General features: G+C 39.6%; 1 protein-coding gene across 17 annotated transcripts in view; it reads left to right on the top strand.

Moving 5' to 3' along the window:
- The window catches only part of APBB2 (amyloid beta precursor protein binding family B member 2), a 194,510-nt gene that overhangs the window by 116,024 nt on the left and 55,605 nt on the right, over window positions 1-22,881 (top strand). For 10 of the 17 annotated variants that reach the window (XM_054824067.1, XM_054824068.1, XM_054824065.1 and 7 more), the window contains 4 exons: window positions 7,703-7,911; window positions 12,988-13,050; window positions 13,478-13,563; window positions 13,672-13,732. In XM_054824067.1, the coding sequence (XP_054680042.1) occupies window positions 7,703-7,911; window positions 12,988-13,050; window positions 13,478-13,563; window positions 13,672-13,732 (419 nt within the window). The remainder of the gene's footprint in view (window positions 1-7,702; window positions 7,912-12,987; window positions 13,051-13,477; window positions 13,564-13,671; window positions 13,733-22,881) is intronic. The other 7 variants (XM_054824081.1, XM_054824079.1, XM_054824080.1 and 4 more) reach the window with 3 other exon arrangements.

Genomic DNA, 22,881 nt, shown 5'->3' with positions numbered 1-22,881 from the left:
CTCCAGTAGAGCTGCATTTGCATCAGCCAGAGACTGCTTCTGCTTCCAAGCAGGGGGAAATGAGACCCACATGTTGAAATTAATACCTTAAAAAGCAAAGCACATACGTTCCTTTAATAATGCAATACCTCTTAGATTTTCATGAATACATTTTCTGTCTTAGTGTGAGTCTACCTTGGTGCTCTTTCCCAATTTAAAAAAAAAAATAAAATTGCTTTTAAACTGAAGTAACACAGTTAAAATTGTCCTGTGCCATAGGTTATACTACTATGCACCTCCCAGGTACAGAATTTCCAGCACTCTGGCTCTGTACAGCATTATTACAGTCTTCATTTTGAAGTCATGTGTGCTGCCAACCTCGAGCCCTTTGGGACTGCAGTTCCTCCTATTCAAGAGTACTCTTCTTGGCCATGATTTGATATCCTAGCCATGCTGGTTGGTGGTATTTTTTTTACCTAAAGAGCAGCAGTGCGTCCAAAATACATGGGATTTTTTCCAAGTAGATCTCCCAGTTCAATACAAAACTTACTGCATTAGACACGTTGCCTTGCTTAAGAGTATTTTGTTCAGGAAGTAGGTCTGCTTAGCCTTTAGTGACCTAGGTTTGAGGCTTTAGTTCCTTCATGCACAAGGACTTAAGCAGAGGCACTGACAGTTCAGTGTCTGTTGCCAGCACCTTGCTTATCATCACCACCAAATTCTCTCCGAAGTGGAGATAACACCTCGTTGCTGGTTTTATCCACCTTTGTTTAGTTTATCTAAAGGAAAGCAGAAAGTTTGTTTATTATTTTACTTCAGTGTAGTTCTTTCTTAAAAAAAAAAAAAAGTAATTATTGTCTCAAAATTTTTATCACAACTTGCTGTTAAATTAAAATATATTGTGCTGTACCTTTGCATTCCTGCTCTTCCAGAAAGTGCCTCTGGAGCTCCTGCCATCCTCATTCCATCTGTATTTCTTTATAAATGACTGCCTTTGGTCTTCAGTGAAGGGGATTTTGAGCTGTGCCTGCAGAAGAAAGCCTGAACTAGTTCAAAGCTGCTCAATGTTCATGGTAGTTAGTCTCTCTAATTATGAAATATCCACAAATTACATCAGCAGAGAACAGTGCCAACATAGTTGGGAACAGCAGCTGGAAAGCTGCATTGCATTTAGATACAGGGCATAGTGTTTGCATCTGTTGTGATGCCACCAACGGGACCTGCGCTTGGTGGGTGTTGACCTTGCCTTACAGAGGATGCCTGTGGCAACGGAACAGTTTGTGGCATTGCAAAATGCTGGAAAAAGAAATGGTCTTCATCTACTGCATGAGTTTGTTCACTGTAAAGATCCTGCTGAACCCGTTTTAATTTCTGTTTAATTGAACAAGGGCTAAAGAGTGATTCATAATGGCAGCAATTTGATTACTGTCCTTTCTTCTGAAAGAGCAATAAAATAAGCGTTAAAAATACTAGTTTTGCTAAAGAGCTTGGTCACCAATTACATGTGCTCTTCAGTGAATTATTTGTATTGTTTAGTACCATCTCTTTTCAATACCAGAACACTGTTTTCCTAGATCAGCCTCAGTAGTAAATAATTTTAACTTGAAATAAAAATATAATTACTAAAATTTCTAATTATTATGCCACACTTGATATCTGAACTATAGCTACAGCATGGAATTTATCACTGCTCTATATCAGGTAATTGGCAGAGGCTGACATATGGAGAAGGGAGTTACAAACAGCAATATATTACGTTATATGATCTCTATCCTTTCTTCTTTAGAATACAAAATGTGTTCACAAAGTTCTCCTAGCCAGAATTACTAGTTAAATATGGCTGTGTTTATGGTTTTGTGGAGGTCCATCTCTGTTGCTAGTTGTTTCATAAGAGTGAGTTAATAGTTTCATTTTGTGTGACCGGCTTCATTTTTCCAGTATGTTTGAGGTTTTAACAGCTCTCCTCAGTTATAGTGATACCAGGATGAAGGCTGTATTAGGGTTTTTTCCTATTACAGGCGCCATGTTTCAGCTATTCAGACAAAAATTCAGACATAAGCATTTATTTCTGAGTGAAACTTGATCAGACAATTTCAGCAAGTGGGAATCTCTTCAGACTGTTTCACTCCTTTGTACACTTATTAAAAATGGAAATAACTATTTATAACAAAGAAAGATTTATTTGTTTGTAAAAGGTACTTTTCTAAAGCCTTACTGGCTTTTTGTGAGTTTGGGTTTTCTTCTTTATTTTAACTTTTAAAGATCAATGACTAACATAAATTCCCTGTTTGGTTTTAAAAGGGAATGGTAAGGCATTACAGGCAGTGCCCTCCCCTTGAGCTCTCACTTCTGATATTTTTTTTCTTCACCATTTTCCCATTCTTCTAAAAACATTCCTATCATCTCTGTGTTGCTCAGTCTCTGAAGAGATGAAGCGGAGGCTGTGCGGTGGGGTGCAGCAAGCAGATCCCTCTCTCTGAGTTCTGCAGAGCCCAGTTTCCGGGGAGCAGCCCTGTGCCCCACCGTGTTGGACCCTGTGAGAAGGGACTGTGGCCGCCACCTCTAAGCAAGCTTTAGGTAGAGGGGAAAAATGTGGTTTCCCAAGGTCCTGGTACAGGAAGGTGGTGAAAGCAGGAAAGCCCAGTGAAGTCCACTTCGTGTTTTTCAGTTTTCCTCAAATGAAATTAGCTTCTTGTCTTAAATCACATCTTCCGTGGTTTTATGTGATATTCCATTTTAGTCCTCAAAATACTCTACCACATCTCTTTTACTGTCACTGGTTTTTGCCTGATTTGTCCTATGCTTCTTCCATAGTAACATCCCCATGAATAGCCAGTTTAGAGATCTTTCCCCATATGGACAAGGCTTTAATCATCTGTCTTGAGTGTGGCAAAACTCCAACTGAAAAATATCAGTCCTCTCTTTGCGACCCGTTCTTTCACATGAATCTGCCTGCAGAAGACCAGCTGTGAACTTCTAACTATGTTGACCTTTAAGCTGACAGCACTGCATTTCTGAAGTCAGGTGGTGACAGCTCACACTTATCTTAGGCAGATTTCCAGGTAGCAGCTTGCCGACAAGGACTGGCCAGTGTGTCTGGACCGGCATGGGCGGCTCTGGGATCAGAGTCAGCCAGCCTCGCTGGTGATTGCTTTCATGCACCCTGTGTTCGGACAGAGATAGAAAGCAAGGTGAAAGATCAGCTGCAAGCAGACTGTCTGGTCTCCTGTGGTGAGGGCTGATTTTGGACTTCATCTCTGGAGTGTATGCAGGTATTGGAGCCACCCTGTTCAGTGAGGTCTTTCTCCAGAAAAAAAGTTGGCTGTCAAAGGTCTGCAGTGCTGCCTGAATCTTCATGACACCCGGGTAAAGATGTACCTCATTCCTGTGCAGATTTTTGAACTAGTTACATCTTAAAATAGTCTTTCCACTGATAAGAAGTTTACTCTCTTGCTGTAGAAAGACAAATTATACAGATAATATGAACCCAAGTTTCTTGAAGAAACCCACTGTCTGCTTTTTCACACAGCTTGCTACAGTGGCTCTCTTATTCTAGTCCAATATTGTTTTTCTTATTCTTGTTGCTTTATGCATTTTATGTAAGAAATGTCTTACAGTATAGCCTTTCAGGAGATCATGGTTTACTGTAATACACAGTATTGTAAACCCCAATACAAAAGGATACGTTCTTTTTGTGAGTCATGCTCTAATTTTCTGTAGTAAGCCATGCTTTCCATATTATCAGAGAAATAATACTTTCAAAACCAGAAGCTTTAAGCAACCACGTGGTCCTGGTTCGTTGACCTTTCATCAGCAAATCAGTAAAGAGCAGTATGGAAAAGGCCAGGAGATGCCAGGTAGAACTTTACCTCCTGGGGATGACTTGGAGGGAATTGGAGAAAAGTTCCTGATCACCATAAATCATCTGCCACTGAGGAAGCATGAAGGGCTTAGTCTTCCACAGACCAGAAGGAACCCTTTCCATGTAATGTTTTTACCTCTAAAACCCTGCAAGCGTAAGAGGACTTCTCAATTTCAGATTAAGATGTCCAATGGTTCAGTTCTATTTCCTCTTGAGTTTGGTTCATGCAAGTTGTTTGATGCCACGTCAACAGAATTGGGTTGATTTACAGATCATAGAATCATTTAGGTTGGAAAAGACCTTTAAGATCATTGAGTCGAACCATAAACCTAACATTGCCAAGTCCACCACTCAACCACGTCCCTAAGCACCACGTCTACACATCTTTGATACCTGCTGCTTTTCTCCCCTGTCTTGTGGCTGTCACTTTCTGTTCTACAGGAAGATTAGGATTGAAAAGGCCATTGAATGTAACAGGAGATATATGTATATAGATATAGATATACATAGATAGATATCAGTGTGGTGCCTTCATTTTCTTCTGGGCTTCAAACACGGCCCTGATAAGGTACTATTCTTACACTAGGGTGTGCAACAAAAATGTAATACTTTGACTCAATGTCATGGCATTGAATGAGGTCTTTCAAATTGAGAGGAAATGTATTTTGCTGCCTGTAATTCCATATTCAAATAAAGAAGAGCCATTGGTGTCCTGTAGTAGGTCTCTGATGCTGCAAACATGTTCATCTGTCCTTTCAGATTTTGTATATTGACTCTTTTTTTTTTTTTTTTTTTTTTTTTTAATCTTTCCTGTGCTGGTATCTCTTGTTGATGGTTCATGACCTTTGATTTGCACTCTGAGTGTGTTCATCTGTTAGAACAGTCAGTGAACTAGGGAGGTATTCCAGTTCTTGCCAGTAGGAAGGCACAGTCTGTGAAAAGGTTATTCCTGCCAGTCTGTCCGAGCCTGAGGTGTATTCCCATGTGGGCTGAGGGACACACACATTTCATTTTTTTTCGAGTAGGTTTGTATAGCTAACACAAGGAATTGTGTTTCAGTATGCACATGTGTAGTCTGGCACTGTCCTGTTCAGCCATGCTTATCAGATGGTTTGGGGTCAGCACCCCTGCGCAAGGAGTACCCAGACACCAGCAACCTGCATCTCGCGCACAGATGTAAATCAGTCGTTCTGTGTGGAAAATGCAGCTCTCTGAAGGTCCTGAGCTGTGTTAATTGAAAAAAAAAATCTGAAAATTAATTCCTATTTTATCTCCGAGCATATGCGAACATATTTTGGTGTATTTATTTTTGCTAATGGGTAAGTTTTCAAAGTAAATTATCAGCTAGGTGATATTTTCTTATCCCAGCGTGCTCCCAGCTGTTTTACGTTATTTCCTTCCAAGTATTCATTCACATACAAGGTAATTTCTTCTCTTCTAATTAAATGTTGCGTAGATGTTGTTATTTTAAGTCTCTGGGTTAACAGTTTTCTTTGTGCTGTGAGTTTTGCCTGCTTTTACTTCAAAGTCATTTCTGTTTAGGTCTTCCTGGTACTACATGCCATTACAACAATAACTAACAGGACGTTGGTTCCTCTGCATCTGTGGTTGATTGGTTTTAAAAGGAGTAATTTAATGCAGCCATAGCATAACGCTTTGCTAACTGTGTATTTAAATACATGTGTACACATATGTATGTAAGGACAGAAGCAGCGCCTAGCTTAAAGTGAAGAGAATACCATTTCATGTCCTAGCAATGTTGAAGTATGGTTGTTTAATACTGTAAATTGTATGAACCTGAACTGATCTGAAGCTTTGCGTCTCTGCATAATAAAAACTTATTATTTTCCTATTCCAGCATGCATTGAAGGGCCCAATATGTAAGTTTTATGAACACTGACATTATTGTGTTAGTTTGGAGTTTTATGAAGCAGTTCTTTAAACTTACTCATGTGTATCTGGACTCGCAGATGTTGCCACGCATACTTCAGTGTGATGTTTAGATATTTGATCTTTGCATGTCAGTTTTTGCGTGATGTGGTCAAATTATTGAAAGTGTTTTGCTTTTATTTTCCTTTTCTATGCTTGAGAAGAGTGCAGCTGAGTTGTTCAGTTGGCAAATAAAAATGGACAAGGTTGAAGATGAATGGGCTTTAAAACATGTGATACCTTGGAGTCAGGAACTACATACACTTGAATGCAGTAGAGGCTACGATGGGGAACATTTAGAAGAGAATGTTTAGAATATTTGGGAATTTCTGGAACTGATTATATTAATGTTGCTGATTTCAGATATTGGGCCATGGGTGAGGCTTGTTATTGAATTTAAGTGTAATGATATTGTCTAGTTTTTCTTCTGCAGAATTTGCTCGGATTAGTCCTCAAGTGGTAAATCAGTAACTTAAGAAGTCTAAGTGGCTCAGGGGAAGAAATAGTCTGGTTTGTGCTATGGAGTAAGAGTTATTTCAACTTATCATGCTATTTGTGTGTGTGCGCGCGCATAAATGTGGGTAGCAGTAATGAGAGATTCAGAAATAAGCAACCGTGACAAAACACCTAGTAAGAGACTTGAGGATAGACTAACAAGAAGCTTTGAATTCAAAAAAGAGATTAAGAGCAGCAATGTAACAACAGGTTATTCATCTGTCATTCACTGAAGGCGTTTTGAGGACTGGCTTTGAAGGTTGGAAACAAATTGCCAGACTAGATGGGCCACGGCTCATTGATGTGGTGCTGCCTTTATTCTTGGGGTTTTTTTCTTGCTAGCTCAGCTCACTGTGCTGGTGTCAGCCTTCATCGTGCCTGCTGAAGTGCTGGTGGAAACATCAGTCTGGGAGGTTACTTGTTTCTCCCTGCAGCTTGACAGTCCTTGGAGTGGACCAGAGCAGCTGGTTAATAGCACTAAAGTGGTTCAGCTGGGAAGTTTAGAAGAGCGCTGGCTCCCTTCTCAGCCTCTGGAAAACATGTATCCAGCAGAACATAGCTGCCTCTGCTGGGCTACTGCAGTTTGTTTGCACATAGGTGATGCCCCTGCCTGTCTAAAAAGCACTGCACACTCGCTCTTATATGCATCTATAATCCCAGGTAAATTTAGGAATGTCTCTAATTACGATATGAATTGCTGGTGCATTCTGAAGTTAGTAGGAGGTTTGTCAGGAGAGCCATCTGTGGTGGCACAGATGAGTTTTTGATTTATTTTTTCCCCTGCCCTATTATAAAACCAATTGAAAACATTATGTTTGTTTGTGACAATCGAGGTATGTGCAAAATGATCACTCAGCTCTTTTGTTCTTGTCGTCTTGAACTAGCAGTCTTTTAGATGTTGTAAGTAAACCCAATGTGAGTTCTTTGATTGGGGGAGTGTTCTGTTTTGATAAGCTGACTTTGATAAGCAGAAAAATATGCTCTGCTACCCTGCATTGAGAAGGGAAGTTGCTATGATGAAGAGGATAGAGTACATCACAACTCCAAATATTTCTTTATATGCTGTGATTTCATGTACTTGAAGCTAAACCTTATTAGAAGAGCTAGTTTATCTGATGGTATTAGATAGCTGCCATATTAGAACAGCTCTTGGTAAGTAGTGTATTTTTCTTCCTCTCTTTATAGGCCAGGTCAAACCAGGCTTTGTCACCTTACTTTGAGCCTCAATAATTCAGTATGTTTTTCTGGTATTCACTTATACAGGAACTGCACAACAGCAGTACCAGCTGCGCATCACTTGCATCAGGGGCAGACTCATGGAAGAACTGTTTCTGTCTTAGTAACATTGATTCATTTTTTTTTCTTTTTTTTTTTTCTTTTTTCTCTTTTTTCCCTTTTTTCTTTTTTTCTTTTTTTTTTCCCCTTTCCTGTTCCCAGCAGATATATGGAGTGACCATTCATTTCAGACAGACCCAGACTTACCACCTGGCTGGAAGAAAATCAATGACATTGCTGGGATCTACTACTGGCACATACCAACAGGAACAACTCAATGGCAACGTCCTGTGTCCATCCCAACAGATCTCCAGGGCTCACGAAAAGGATCGCTTGGTTCCATTACTCCATCTCCTACTCCAGAAACTGAGGTAACATACTATGTCTCCTTGTGGGCTGCATACTGTAAAGAAAATTGAAATAACTTTTTGAACTTGTAGGTTTAACAGCTAGCTAAACTGAGCTTAGAATATGGGGCCTAATAATATCTCAAAGTGTAGCTATTTATTGATAATACGTCGTAAGTATCTACTTTCTATGTGCATTTTCTAGTGGCTGTGCCTCATGAAACATCCTAAACTTTGGATGTGTAGGATGAAATTAGACATATCTCAGATAAATTAGAGAGCCAGTGCCTGATGAATGTGAAACTGCTGTGGTTCTGTAGCATGCGCTGAAGCGTTGCTGCATTATATGGATACAGGATACATAAAATTTTTGCACGTTATAGCAGTCTTTTGGCTGGACTCTTTGTTTGCATCTTCTTTCTTTTTGCTTCACTTGGTAGGAGTATCACACAAAGATTTGAGATGCTAATTCCTTTACAGCGTAGTTTCTACTGAATAAACATCAAGTATTCTCAAGTGTGTCTTAACATTCTGCCAGTACAAAATATCTGCGCAAGTGGATCACTGTGTTGTAGTCAGTCTTTAACTAGAAACAGAAAGAAATGCACTCTCTCTTTCACATGTGCTGAAAGAGCAATATGTGATACTGACTTTTAAAATAATCCTTTCAGGCACAATCCAGGGAGTTGATTGATGTCATATAAGTAGAAAAATAAAATAAATTATCAGAAAGAATAGTATGCTTCAAAAAATGCAATCTCTTTGGTTTAGTATGCTGGGAAGACTTCTATGGAATGAAATACTAATATAAAATCAAATTGTTTTGAAATTAATTCTTTTTCATACTAACTTTTCAGAAGAAGGTCCACAGTTCTATGAAATCAAGGCAAGTCTTTGTACTAGCTTTGAGTTTTGGATCAGGCAATCCTTAGGGTTTATTTATTTATTTATTTAAAATGTATTTAGATAGGACATTTTTTCTGTTCTTGACTTTGTTGACATATGCACCAAAATAACTTAAATGAAAGTTAAGAGGAGTTAAGGACACTCAAGTATGTGTTACCATCTTGACTCTGAAACTTTTATCCTGTATAGGCTTAAACATGTACATTCTTCTTCATTATTTTAGAAAGATTGCTCCCACATGTTCATAAATGCTACTCATAAGGTTTGCAAACTTGACCACAACATTTCAGTTATGGTTTACATCAGTCAAGCTCCCGTGGAATGTGCTGTGCACTAAGCACATTGGAAATTATTTCTGAGAGGGTTCGTGGAGAAAGAACAGCAATTGTTATCATTCAGTTAGAAAACAAGAAAAAAAATCCAGAAATGCTGAATGTAAAGTGCTGGACATACTTTCAGTATAAGTTCCTGTACTGTACACGAGTGATATAACTTCATCAAGTATTTTTCTTACTGTAAAATATGGAAAACAGGGCGTTAATTAGTAAGTTATAGATGTCTTTCACAAAAACCCAGAAATCCACATGGTTGGTAAATTGCAGAGGGAAAATGTGTATATTCATTTCAAATATTTTTCTACCTCTGTTTAAAATTTCAGACCTGCTGGTAATGTGGCATATGTACCTTTAACCTTTCAAAATTTTGTTTGCTTTAAATGAAGAGTAGTTCGTGATTATAAATAATGATCATTAATTCTCAGGAGCATCATGGAGAATATGAAATGTATGAATTATAACAACATAGATTTCAATACAATGTAGTTGTATTAAATAAGACGTTTGAGGAGTCATTCTAAAATGCCATGCATGTGAGTACGTTGTAGGCTCATCTAGGTTTTGATATGGCAGTTCTAATTCAGCAAGGAATTTGATCCAGCAAAGATTTATGCATATAAAGTTCCATGACAGCATCAAGACCACATACTGTGATGTAAAAGATGATACAGAAAATAACTAAGTTTCCAAGATTTGTATTAGTCTGATATTATATGGTTATTTTAATTGTAGGTATAGATGAAGGCATTTGTCTCTTGAAGGTTTCTGCAATCATTGATAAGCATCTTACATACCATTATTTAAATAATACTGATTTTTTGAGTTAGTGGTTATTAAGATAACATTGCAATATAATACCAGCAGACTTATAGTACCGGTGTTCAAAACGAGAGTGTGATTTGGGCTCAGGACTTTGTGCACTGCCAAATTCTGAAACTGCTACAAAGAAGGGGCGTAGCTGGAGTTATAATGAGAACTGTTAGGAAAAGTCTTGCATTTCTTGAAAGCATGGATGTTGAGCTTTATTAAGAGGGAACTGTAGGAAGAATCCTTTGGGATTCAGCTCGTTCTGAGCAGAACCCTGGTACAAAGCAGTAAGAGGGAAATAAGCCATGGTGTGGGATTAAGAGGTAGGGGTAGGTAATGAAACAATTTGTAATCTAGATTTAACAGTGTCAGCTATCATGAATCTTTGGTTCTTCATCTCTCTGCGATCAATACTTGCCAGCACCTCATCATCTCCAGGTCACTTGCAGGTGATAGTCGTTTCAGTCCCTGTTCACTGTACTGCAGCCTACCCCAAGTGCTCCCCCTCTCCCTCCCTGTGAAGGATTAACCTGGACGTCTGTGATACGGTCAATCTGACACCTCATAAAAGAGGTGGAATTTGATCTAGAATAGGGGCTCCCAAACGCCTTTATCCTAGCGCTACCCTTGGCAGCAATAGTTGTCGTGGACAGCTTCCAGCCCCAAGTTGGACTGCCTGTGAGTTGTGTACTGCTGGTTCCCTCACTGCTGTTTGGAAGCCTGTGCTCCGAGATAATCTGTTTTGGGAGAGCTGGTTTAGCTCATTCCCCCGTGCTGGAATTTGTATTGCTTTCTTCTCAAAAGGTTGGGGGATATATAGGTTTTAGGCAGATGAAAGAGTATAATCTAGGATTGAAGACGGCATGGGTAGCATTTCGTATCTGTCCCAATAGGCTTCCATGAGTTCCATAAAAAATACTTTTATCTTTATCACATTTGTCTGTGAAGCATCATGTGCTAGTCTTGAGTTTATTTGGGCTCTTACAGCTTTTGAGTTTATCAAATAAACATTTAGAAACACTTTCTTTTTTGCAGAGTAATGCCTTTTTACCCTTTGTCTTGTTTCCTTCTTTTATTTTCCTTTTTAAAATTTGTATTTATTTATTTTGTGTCCCTGTCTCTTAAATGATATGATATACAGAAGCTTTGCTTCATTTGGTAGAATGTGGCTCACAGCTGAGGGCAGTCAACAAAGAACAGATCAAGTCAGCCATTTTTATGTTGTAGCTTACTCTGGATATTTAGCATAAAGAAAAGCAGTTACTTACTATTGTTGAACAGAGAATCAGAAAAAAATGGGTGGGGAGGAATGATGCTGTAATGCATACAAATGGAAAAAAGGGGTTCAAATAGGAAAAAATGTAAGAATGTCTTAGTTTTCCACAAGGCTGCAAGGCAATTTTTCTTTCACAAGATAATCAGTAAATTTCAATCCAAAGCAATTATGGGTTAAGTATTATGCAAAAATCCTGCAGATCTAACAAAAATGCTAATGAATGCTAAATATGAATAACCTGGAACATTCTTTCCCTTCCTCCCCCTCAAAAGCATGAAAATGTATTTTAGTTTTGCACAGCTGATTAAATTTGACTTAGTTTTAGATGGCTTTTTTCTCCTGTGTGTTGCCAAATGACTTCCTTTGTGAATCCTCATCTTTTGTAACATTCTCTTCCAAATCTTAGAGATTTTGCTGCCTCTTTTCTATTTTCTGTGCAGAGAAAAAGCTGTAGGGTTTGATTTTCAATAAGAGCTTCTTTGACATCATGCAGAATTTGGTGATGTTAGTTGTGTCTTCTCATAGCCTGATTCATCCCAGGCCTGGATCACCTCTAGAAGTTCTTCTGTAGGTAATGTAACTACTAGCAGCTAATAATTAAAGAGGAGGAGGGACTTAGTAGGAAAAGCTAACAACTCTTTCAATTCAAAGGCATGTTAGGGAAGAGTTACTCCTGGGAGTTCTCACAAATCATTCCTCTAGTGGGGATGTACTGAGAACGCTTCTGATGTGAGAGGTCCACCCTGCAAATTAATGCATTGGGCCATATTAATAGGTACCACTTCATCTTGGGGCTGAGCTGGACAACCTGGGAGAGCACATCTTTAAAAAGGGCCCACTAATAACAGGAATACTTGATTGGTGAAGCTACAAAGAGGTGGCTCTGGGTCTCTCAGCAACCACATCTCCTGTCCCACCTGGCTCTTGTTCAGGACTGTGGGATTTTTGGCCTTGTGGGGAAAGGAGAGGGACGACTCCAACATCAGCTGCTCCTCCCGGGTTTTACAGAGAAGGTTGAACCTCAGGTTGCTCTCACTGTCACGCTAAATGCACCGCTACTTGCTTCATTGTACCAGTGAATGCCTCTGAAAATTTTGAGAAACTTGAACGGAAAATGAGAGGATGGGTGATTTGTTTGGGGTTTTTTTGGGGGGAGAGGGGTTGTTCTGTTTTTAAAAAAAGCTTCTAGACTTTACAAAACTAGTTTTTCAGCAAGAAATCTCTCTGCACTCCTTACTAATCCTCCTTCCCTTCACTGTCCTTTTCTTGTGCCTTCTCTCTAGAAATATTTGATTTTTACTTTGTATGTATCTTATCCTTGTATAAATTGTTGTGTTTCAGTATTTCTAGTTCCAGTAGTGTTAGTCTTTTAACCAAAGTGCCAGTCAAATGGAAATCCTAACGTTTCCCCTTAATTGCTGTTTATCAAAGGCTGTAGCAGCTGTGGCCAACATTCATATTCAGATTCATTTTGCTTGCTTTTAAGATCATAGTTAAAGAGTAATTTCATTGTCTGTTCCTAATTTATATTAACTTTCCTTGTTTCAATCATTTGTTTTGGTAAGTAACTGTTAGAGGCATGTCTTCTCTCCCCTTTCCTCCAAATGCCATGGTATAGTGGAGTAATTAGTTGAAGTTTGAGGTGATCTGTTCCCTAACCCATCCTGTAAATATCAATGCTAACAACCGTGTCTTGTGTTTTTTTTCTTTTTCTTTTTTTTTTTTTTTTTATTTTTATCAATGTGCTTCTTCCTGTGTGAATAATTATGTGTCTAGAAACAGCCATGGAGTGATTTTGCTGTACTGAATGGGGGAAAGATTAATAGTGACATTTGGAAGGCAAGTATATTGTCAGATTTTAGAACCTTTAATACTATTACCCTTGGTTTTTGCATGGCAGTGGCTGGTTTTTTTCCCCTTTTATTTTTCCATGAATGTCATTCATAACCTAGGCCAAAGTGAATGGGGGTACTGCTAGGGATATCTAGCTCACAAACATGCTGCCTTTTCTGATCTTTCCACTTGGAATGGATTCAGTCTAAACTAGCAGGGCAACTGCCATGACGTAACGAATAAGATGCCTGCACTGAATGAAATGCAGCTTGAGAATATATGCATGCCTCTTTTCAACTTCAGCCAGAAATACTATCGCTTCTTTGCAGGGAGGATTTAATTTCCCTTTGAAATAAGAAATAACATGATGGTGTACTTAATACTATATTAATAGCACTTAATACTATACTAATAGCACTGCCTTTATCTCTAGGATCTGCATGCAGCCACTGTGAACCCAGACCCAAGTCTGAAAGAGTTTGAAGGAGCAACGTTACGCTATGCCTCTTTGAAGCTCAGGTACAATGACTTCAGAAGTTTCCATGGAGTGACCAGCTCCATTTTGTGCTGTGCTGTAATTTTTATATGACTTTAAGATTGATTGATGTCTTTTATTTTCTGTAACAGAAATGGTCCGCAATCTGATGATGATGATTCTTGCAGCATCAACAGTGATCCAGAAGCCAAGGTCTGTAAAAAGATCCACAATGGGATAACAATTAAAAATTTGCAATTGTAAACATAACTTGCAAGGTGCAGAATGTCTCCTGTTTTGAAATTAACAGGACTCCTCCTCTTGGCACAATGTAGACTGACCATTCCAAGACTAATTCCATCAAAGGAATTTGCAGATTTAAAGCTTCATTCAATTTGGTCAGGAAAGTGTGACTTATTTTAAAATCACGTAAGCCGAGAAATTGAATGTTACAGCTAAAGATTCTGCTGTCTGATTGTAATAACTGACTCCGTGGACAACTAAGTGAGTTTTCTGTCCTGAGTGAGAGGGGGCTCTGTTTGTTGTGGCTGGATAGCTTCCTGGGGCATTCGGTGACAGAATTTGCTCTTTATTCTCGAGTTTCTCCCTTTTGTAGGTACTGTTCCTTGTTTATGTGGCTGCTTGAACTCACAGCTAGTAACAAAGAAGTTACTTTTTAGAACAAGGAACTTCGTATTTTAGAACAGAGAATGCAACCTAGTTTGAGGATAACATTTGTAGAGAAAAATGAGACCATTATGTGAACAAGCACCATAATTAAATCAGAGCCTTTACATATCTCCAGATTTGTCTTGTTGATGGTTTTGCCTTGTGCTTGCATCCATTTTTCAAGGATGTATGTGAATCTTTATAATTGGAAATGCAAGTAATTTAAATAAGTGTTTTGGCTGTGCCATACACCTGCAGTGACTGACAGGATCAGAAGCTACTTATATGCAGGAAGATAGTATGTAACAGAGTTAATTATAATAGCATTAATAATATATTTTAGGAGAGAAAACAGACTGATCAGGGTACTTAAACTTCTTTGTCATCCTGATTATTTGGCTTGTGATGTTTAAATGAGATGTGAATAAATGTGTTTTGCTTGGCAGGCTGGCAGTTAAAAAGCAAGTGTTTCAGCTGCGCTTGTCGCAATGACAAGCACTAAATTCTGAGTGCAGTAACTGGAGTTGGAGGAGTGATGAGCATTAGGTACCTGTCCTCAGAACCAGAAAGCTGTTTCTTTCAAGATAAGCCTTACGGTATGGAAAGCATTATAGCGAGGCAGTATTTTGATATGTCTGACTCTTTAACACGTGATTTGCACTGGGTAGAATTAGGAGCCCTTCCTGCACGGAGAAGTGTGGCAGTATTTGTATAACTCGTGTCATCACCTCTCTTCCCTCTCTGGCTTGATGTTTGAACTTCAAAATTTATGGATCTGATATCCATCCGGTGTCTGTGAAATGGGTCAATGCCAAAAGCTTGTCCTCTGTTGTCTGTCACAGCTGGTTTTGTTTCTCCTCTTCAGGCAAAACCATGCTGATGACACTTGAATGAGTATTCAAAACTGAGCACTGAAACATTCACAGAAGTGACTGAGAGGAGCAAGACAAGAAATAGAGGAGAAACTATACATGCTTGGTTTGTTGGGGGTTTTTTTAATCTCTTGAGTCAAAGCACGTTACCTGCTGGCTGTCACTGCACGATGGGGACGTTGTGCAGGGGCAGCAGTGACCATGTGTGTGGTCCTGTGGGTGAAGCTCAGCGGCGCTGATGTTGCTGTGCAGTGGGAGAGGCTGTGGGCAGAGCTGTTCAGTGCATCTGCCTCTGTCCCGAGGACAGGACAAGCTGTACCTCTTGGGTGGCTGTACCTCACAGAGATGGAAAGTGGTCTGGAAACAGCAGGGAAAATCTTCAACTGTGGAAAATATTCTGGGATCTTTAATTGTCACATGGATGGGAAGAGGGTGTGGTATGTGGATTCCTTGCTAGCCCATCTACCCAAAATATTATGAGACTGAAAGAAGTTTGATAGAATTTGAAACTGATGACATGAGACTTGGAAAATCAGATATTTTTTTTAGCCCCTTAGGCTCTCCTTTACTACATGATGTGCCTTAACTATATTTGATTGAAGCTTGCTTTTGCGTGGTAGTAAGCACAGATACTTTTTCTTCATTTCGGCATAAGAGAAGGAAGCTTTTTTTTAACTCATTAAACTCTTTATTGGAAGAATTTGTTAAAATGAACCTTTTTAGAGATATTTTAGACATCTTAAACCTATTTAAACCTATTCATGACAGTGGCTAGTACATTTGAAAAAAAATAAATTAAAAAATTAAATTTCCTCAATGGCACCAACTAATGCTGTCTTTCAGCAAAGGAAACCATGCCACCTGGTGGAGAGTTGAAGTAGTTATCTTCCCACAGAGCATCAACTTCTGCAAAGATTGTAGCACTGCAAAAATATCAGTTTGGGGAAAAGTGTGTCTCATAATTAATGTAATTCTTGTAAGAGACGTGATTTATGCAGCAATGCAGTTAAGCATTCAAAATTCTCAATAAACAACAAACGTTTCTCTATACATAATGTGCTTAAGGTACAGTTCAGAGCTTCATATCCTTGGCATCTTGGTGCAGGTTGTCTGCACAAGGCCATAAAAGTTAAGGGGAAGCAGGAAAAAGGGGAGAGTGATTACATCCAGCTTCCTGATTTCAGTAATTTATTTTGGTAGGAATTTCTTGAAGACATGGCTCATTGTGCTTGACAAGGATCCTAATTCTGCATGTGAAACATGCACAATTGGAAATGAGTTTTGAATTGGTACTTCCCAGGAGACAGATCATAACCTTCCTGGTTAATTTATAGAGCAACCTGTGCCTTCCTAACTGAGTTTCAAGGGAGGTAAAAAAGATGCTTTTACTAATCCTGGACTGTAAATTCCTCTGGTCTGTCTCTTTTTACATTGTTGTAAAATATGATGGCCATGTGTCAAAGTATAAAAATGCTAAATTTTTTCCTTGTGATCAGGCAAAGAAACTAAACCTTCTGGGAAACCTCACTCTCTCCTTAGGAATGGGATGAAAAATGGAAAGTGCCTGTAACTCAATTTCTCCAAAATCTTTTCAGAATGGACCTGTTTGGCCTGACATTTGGGCTTACCTTTATTTGCTCCTTTTAAACGTGTGTTTCTGCTAAGGCTTAATGTAGTCGTCTTGTCTTAAGCATGGATTTTCAAATTCCCTGTCCACGTTACCCTGTTCAGCAGAACTTTCCGCCTTGCAATTTTAGAGTAGTTTCAGCTATATAGCGATGTCTAAGAATGGGAAGAATGTATTTATACCTGCAAAGTACTAGGCAGTTGCTCCAAAAGTTTTTTTTTCTACTTTAGAAACCAGTAAGTGCTTAGGATCTCAAAGGAAGAGAATGAGACAGTTTTCAAGAAGGGTAGAGGAAAGAGATGGTCATACCAGGTATTTAAATTTAATAACTTACCTAGAGGTGAATGAAAACACAGTTAAAGATGTAGGAAGTGAGTTGGTGGTGAACTCCTACAGATTATCTGGGTTTTAGAGATTAACCAGTTGGGCTTTTTGGAGTGATGAGGGATATTTCTGACGAGCTGACTTGTCAGACCACTTGTGGCTGTCTTGAACATGGCCTGTAAATAGCACCAACCAAAATAATTTTATGAAATACTATGTGTCCCCCAAAGAGTTAGTATCCATCTCTCTGCTGTTTTTCTTGCCATGGAGGCAGCTATGTGTGTTTTGCAGACATCCTACATTTGCTTGTTTCTGGTGTTCTCCAGCAGCAAATAGCCTGGCTAGACACAGGACTATTTGTAAATAATCAGCGTGTCTCCTTGGTGGTGGTGATGACGATTCTGGTTTCTGATGCAAGTGAAGACTTCACCAGAGAGGAGGAGGTTTTGCCATGTGTAGTAATTTCAAGAAAGGATCATCTTTTCACATTAAATCCATAATTCTCTCTCACAGTCAGAGTAGCTTCTGAAATTATTGCTGCAAACAGGGAGTATTCAACATTTTCCAGCTGTTTCACAGTCCGCCTTGTGCTGCATATAATCTTGTCATCAAGCACTACAAAAAGCCTCAGTTCAATTCATTTCAATTAGTGGACTCAATTAATTAAATCTGAGGAGTTTATTCCTACTTAAGTCTCCTTACAAAAGAAAGATGACATCTAAAAGAAAAATTAGGCATCTTCAACAGTTTTTCTTCCAAAGTGGTACTTCTGCTTGGTTTTGGAATAGGAATTTGTTTCTTTCAAAAACAATCTGTGGTTTTCATTCCCTAAGAAATAGGACCTGTTACGGGGCAGAGGACTAGAAGAGATCTTCAGTCCAGTCCTTTACCTTTATAGGGAACCACAATATATAATCCCATGTATTAATTTCAAGTTCTTTCTTAAACATTTTTGGTTTGGGTTTTTGGGGGTTTTTTTTTGCCTTCACTAGTTTTACTGACAAACTGATTCAAGTATTACCTTCCTTTGATGGTCAAAACCCCTTTAACCTAAACTTTTTGAGGCCATTTTTTATCCTGTTATTCTGTGTTTAGCCATCTTCTGGTGCATTTATAGCAGGCAATTATGTCTCCTCTTCAACTTAGTTTTATTAAAGTAAACAACCAAATGCTTTTAATTATTTATAATGAGGCTTAGGAGGGTTGCCATCTTCTTATGAATCCCCATTTCCCTGACTGCTGTAGCAGCTCTGTGTTTTCTGTCTTTAATTTTTAACCATGGGCAATAAGCTTTGTTACTTTGGCTGGAGTTTTTCCAGGTAGCTTTCAAATGTCCATATTCGCTATTGGAAAGTTCTTGACACATAATTTCATTTACTTTTTCAACTCCTGAGTAGGTAATCATTTTAATTGTAACTTAAGCCATCATTATAAGCAGTGTTTATAAAAGTGAGTGAAAGAAAAGTTCTGCTCTTCATCTCAACAGTTTGAATAGCACCTTGGTCAGGAGGGGGGGAGTTGGTTGTTTTGTTTTGTTTTTTCAAAGAATCTTGCTGCCAGTAGCTGAAAGTTTCTTGTGAACAGCAGAATTTTGTATTTTGGGGATTAGCCTAAACAGCATTTCTTTTAACACTGAGCTACTGCCAATACAAAACTAACTGCATCTTTGGAGATACTGATTTTTGCATGGATGAGATGGTGTGGAAATGGTTTCACAAAATGTAGGAAAGCAGATTACGCTCAGTGCTTGTGGATCTTCCTTAAATGATGTTCTTGAGTATTTTAAATCAAAAGAACTGTAGAGTAAGAGTTAAGTAGTTTTTAAAAAATTGTCGCCTTTTGGTATTGGCTTATCTTAGGCTTTCAGAGGGAGGAATGACAACCTGGGAATAAAATCTTTTAAAAAAACAACCAACCAAAAACTCAACCTTAAACCAAAATAAACATTGTAGTGGAGTTTGAGGTTAGGGTTTTTTCCTTGTTTCTTTCACAAACAAAAAGGTGCCTGTAGTTTCTTTCCTCTCCCACAATCCAGGTGGTCATTTTAGCAGCTTTGAAAACTATGAGTCAAAACACAGATCTTCTGTTTGAAACATCCAGTGAATAATCAAAAAGAGGTCAATCTTGACAATTGCTATAGTATAGCAAAAGTTTATCCATCTTTCCATCCTTGCAGCTTCTGGGTGGCAATGGTGACTGATGGAAACGGCAGTTTCTAAACTGGTTGGTTGGTTCTGAATCTGGCTGTCTGCCGTTAGCAGCATTAAGGTACCTTCCCAGCTGTGGAGATGCAGCAGGTAAATGATGCAGGTGCTCGAAAATGTTCTGCTTCGAAAGCTGTTTTAGAAATAGCAGACTAAAGCACTAAAATACATGTCCTCAACAATTCTTTTTTAAAAATAGCGTCTTTTTCATTTTGTACATTAGAACTTTTGGGGAGTGTGTTTGCTCATTCATTATCTCTCCGTGATTGATACTTATTACTATTGACAACTATTCTGTCATTAGGTGATGTTATAAGTGATAATGTCATGATGTGAGGTACATCATAATACAGATTTCCACCTAGAGGATATTTTCTTCCACCTTGTCCCTAAATGGAGTCTTGTTTAATCAAATATGAAGTTTAGTCCAGGGCAGAGGAAGATGTAGTGTTTTCCCAAATCTAAGCGATTTACTTTTTTAATGGTATACAGAGTTACAATATGTTTAATTGTTATAATATATGTATAATATAAATATCTGCGATAACGTAGTTTAATTTCTTGAGCCCTTCAAGAGTTGTAATTAGATCCTGTAAAACTTTACATGTCTTTCACTCTTAGAAATTCCACATATCTCTGGGATCTAATTAGATGTGAACCTTTCATGCAAGATCAAGACATGGGTCACTGAACAGCAGGAGAGATGAGGTTTTACTTGTAGCCCTCCTTAGAAAAATATATCACAAAGCCATTCCTCATGTGAAAGAGAATGGAAACTGCTTTAAAATTTACCATTAATTCACAGGTTTGTAATGCAATAATTATATCTTGAATTTGGGGGCATTATCAGTATTTGTTTTATTAAGATATACTGTACAAAAGGATTGCATTAGATTGCCAGATTTCTACAGGATTAGGAAAAGAGAAGATAAAATATAAGAACGCTTTTGTTTCAAATCAAAATATCTTCCTGGCCAGTAAAGTTCCAGTATTGACAGCAACTTTGCCACAGGTCTGTTGACCAGGAGTCATTGGAGTAGTAAGAACATAGATAGCAGTTACATTACAGGAGGGTAAATGGTGCAGATGGGAGCTGTGTGGGTCACGCTTTTCCCTTGAAGCAATTACTACCTTGTGAGTGCCATGACCAGGTTGCATGGGTGGCTTAAGTGCACGCTCAGTGCCCACTCTCCCTGTGGGGAGGTAGCTTCTCTGGCTGCCAGCTGGGCAAGGCAGCACTGGAGCCAGCATGCCCTGCCTCCAAAATCAACCGTGGGGCACCGAATGTGCTGGTAACAGGAAATCATTTCCAAAGTAAAACAGTGCTGTTAAAATTGTAGCTACTCTACCACGAAGTGCTGGCCATATTTGAAAAAATATGAATTTACCTGATTTTTTTTTTTACTGATGCTGGTTTTTTCCAGAGGTGGATGTTTAAGAAGAGTTTTCTATTGCTTCACTAGGTTGAAGTGCCAGTGTCATCTGTTTCTCATGGAGATGCACAGTGCAGTTTTTCTTGATTAGGGTGTGTGTACAGCATCTCGCTGTATGCTATCATTTAACAAACCATGGTTGTTGAGCAGAACACAAAAAAAACCTAGCTGCTGCTCTAAGAGATTTTTTTTTTCCTTGGAAGAATCTGCACTTCCTAATATTTTAATGTTTCTTGGTTTTAATCACAATATGATTTGTGGTGCAGCGTAATAAACTCACTCTGCGCCAGCAGTACTTTGTGTGCGATTGATGAAGGAGCCGTCAGGAGTGGACAGAAACTGGGGGAAGAAGCAGTTTTCATCATATTCATGTCCCATGGGCAAAAAGCTCCTGTTGCCATTCTACAGACCGATGGATTCAGTGCTGTCATGGTTTAGCCCCAGCCAGCATCTCAGTACCATGCAGCCACTCGCTCGCTCTCCCTACCGCTTCCCCACTTGTACAGACCAGTGTACTCCAGCTATTGGGAGTAACCATTCCTCTGCTCAAGAGACAGGATATGGAGGGTACGCGCCACGAGGCACGCTGTGGTTTTACCTGCATGACCATGGAGAGGACATGAGGAAGTGGGATGGAAAACCGACCTCAATCCTAGAGGCATGGGTACGTAAATTACAAGGAAAAACAATTTCAAATGGATGTTCAAATTGCTGCTTCAGCCTCCAGTGGGCAGTTCCCTAGACAGAGTAGGAGGACTGATCTTTCTTCTCATCTTATGGAAGGAGCTTCTGATTCGTACTTACAAGTGAGTAGCATGCGTGGCACAGCAGCACTCAGTGGCAGCATGACTTAGTTCAGGCCACAATAGTCTACTGTCAGTCTCCACTCTCCATTGGACTTTCACACAGTCCATATGGGATTATTAAAGGGTGAGCAGGTTCTGCTGATCACTCCCTCACTCTCCAGTTGACAAACCAGCTTATGGATGGGAATCAGGGAGTCTCAGTTGGTGCGGTATTGTGCTGGTGCAGCGTTATGGTAGCAATTGGCACCTGTTGTTCTTCAACCCTCAGCAGCCCTGCAACGGAAGGGTCCTCTGAGAGACCAGGCAAGGTAGTCGTTTGTTTCCTCCATCTCCAAGGCAGCTATGCCAAAAGCCCACCAGTACTCTTTTGGGTCCTTGAAATACCCTCTCCAGAGGTAGTCTATGCCCAGGATGCACGGAGCCTCTGGGCCAGTCACAGTGGGGTGCTTTTGCCACTCATTCCCAGTTAGACTTACTTCAGCCTTCATTACAGTTAACTGCTGGGATCCCCCTGTCGCTCCAGAAATACAGGTGGGTTCCTCCCCTTCATGGCTCGATGGCATTAGCATACACTGTGCATCCATGTCCACTAGAGCCTTGTACTCTTGTGGGTCTGACATGCCAGGCCATTGGATCCACACAGTCCGATAAACCCGGTTGTCCCTCTCCTCCACCTGGTTGGAGGCAGGGCCCCTCTAATCCTGCTCATCATATTAGCTACTCGCTTCTTGCAACAATGGCTTAGAAGTCCCTTCAAGAGGATCATAAGTATGATTGGGACTTCCACTAGGTCTGGGGAACTGCCTGCTGGAAACTGGAGCCGCATTTTTCCTGGGAGAATCCCCTTTTGTGGTTGGTTTTCCTTGCAACTCATCCCAGTGGATGGGGAGAGAATCAGAAGATAAAAAGGTAAAAACTCATGGGTTGGGATACAGACAGTTTAATAGGACAGCAAAGGAAGAGGAAAATAACAATACTAATAAAAGAATATATAAAGGAAATGATACACAATACAATTTGCTCACAGCCCGGAATCCAATACCCAGCCTGTCCCCGAGCAGCAATCCCTCTCCCCTGGCCAGCCTCCGCCTTACATACTGAGCATGATGTCATGGCTATCCCAGCCGAAAACCAGGACAGGTGCGCAGGCAGCTCCCAGTTTAGCTTGGCCTCTGCTGATATTGCTGGCAGACTTCCCCATCAGCTTGCCAGCATCTTTGCTCATACACTGCAGAGGTAATCACAGCTTGCAGCCCTTCATATTCCCCACTGGAGACCGACCATTTCACCTCTAAAACAATATATAGCCTCTGTCAGCTCCAGCTTTAGAATGGCCTGTTGATCATGAACTGCCTCTGGAATGTCTGTTCATCATCTCACTGCTACAAAATGAACTGATCAGATGATATTTTTGTTATTCTCTTCAA

This window comes from Grus americana, chromosome 4 (genome assembly GCF_028858705.1).
Source record: "Grus americana isolate bGruAme1 chromosome 4, bGruAme1.mat, whole genome shotgun sequence".
Lineage (NCBI taxonomy): Eukaryota > Metazoa > Chordata > Aves > Gruiformes > Gruidae > Grus > Grus americana.
This window is presented reverse-complemented; position numbering and strand designations above follow the sequence as displayed.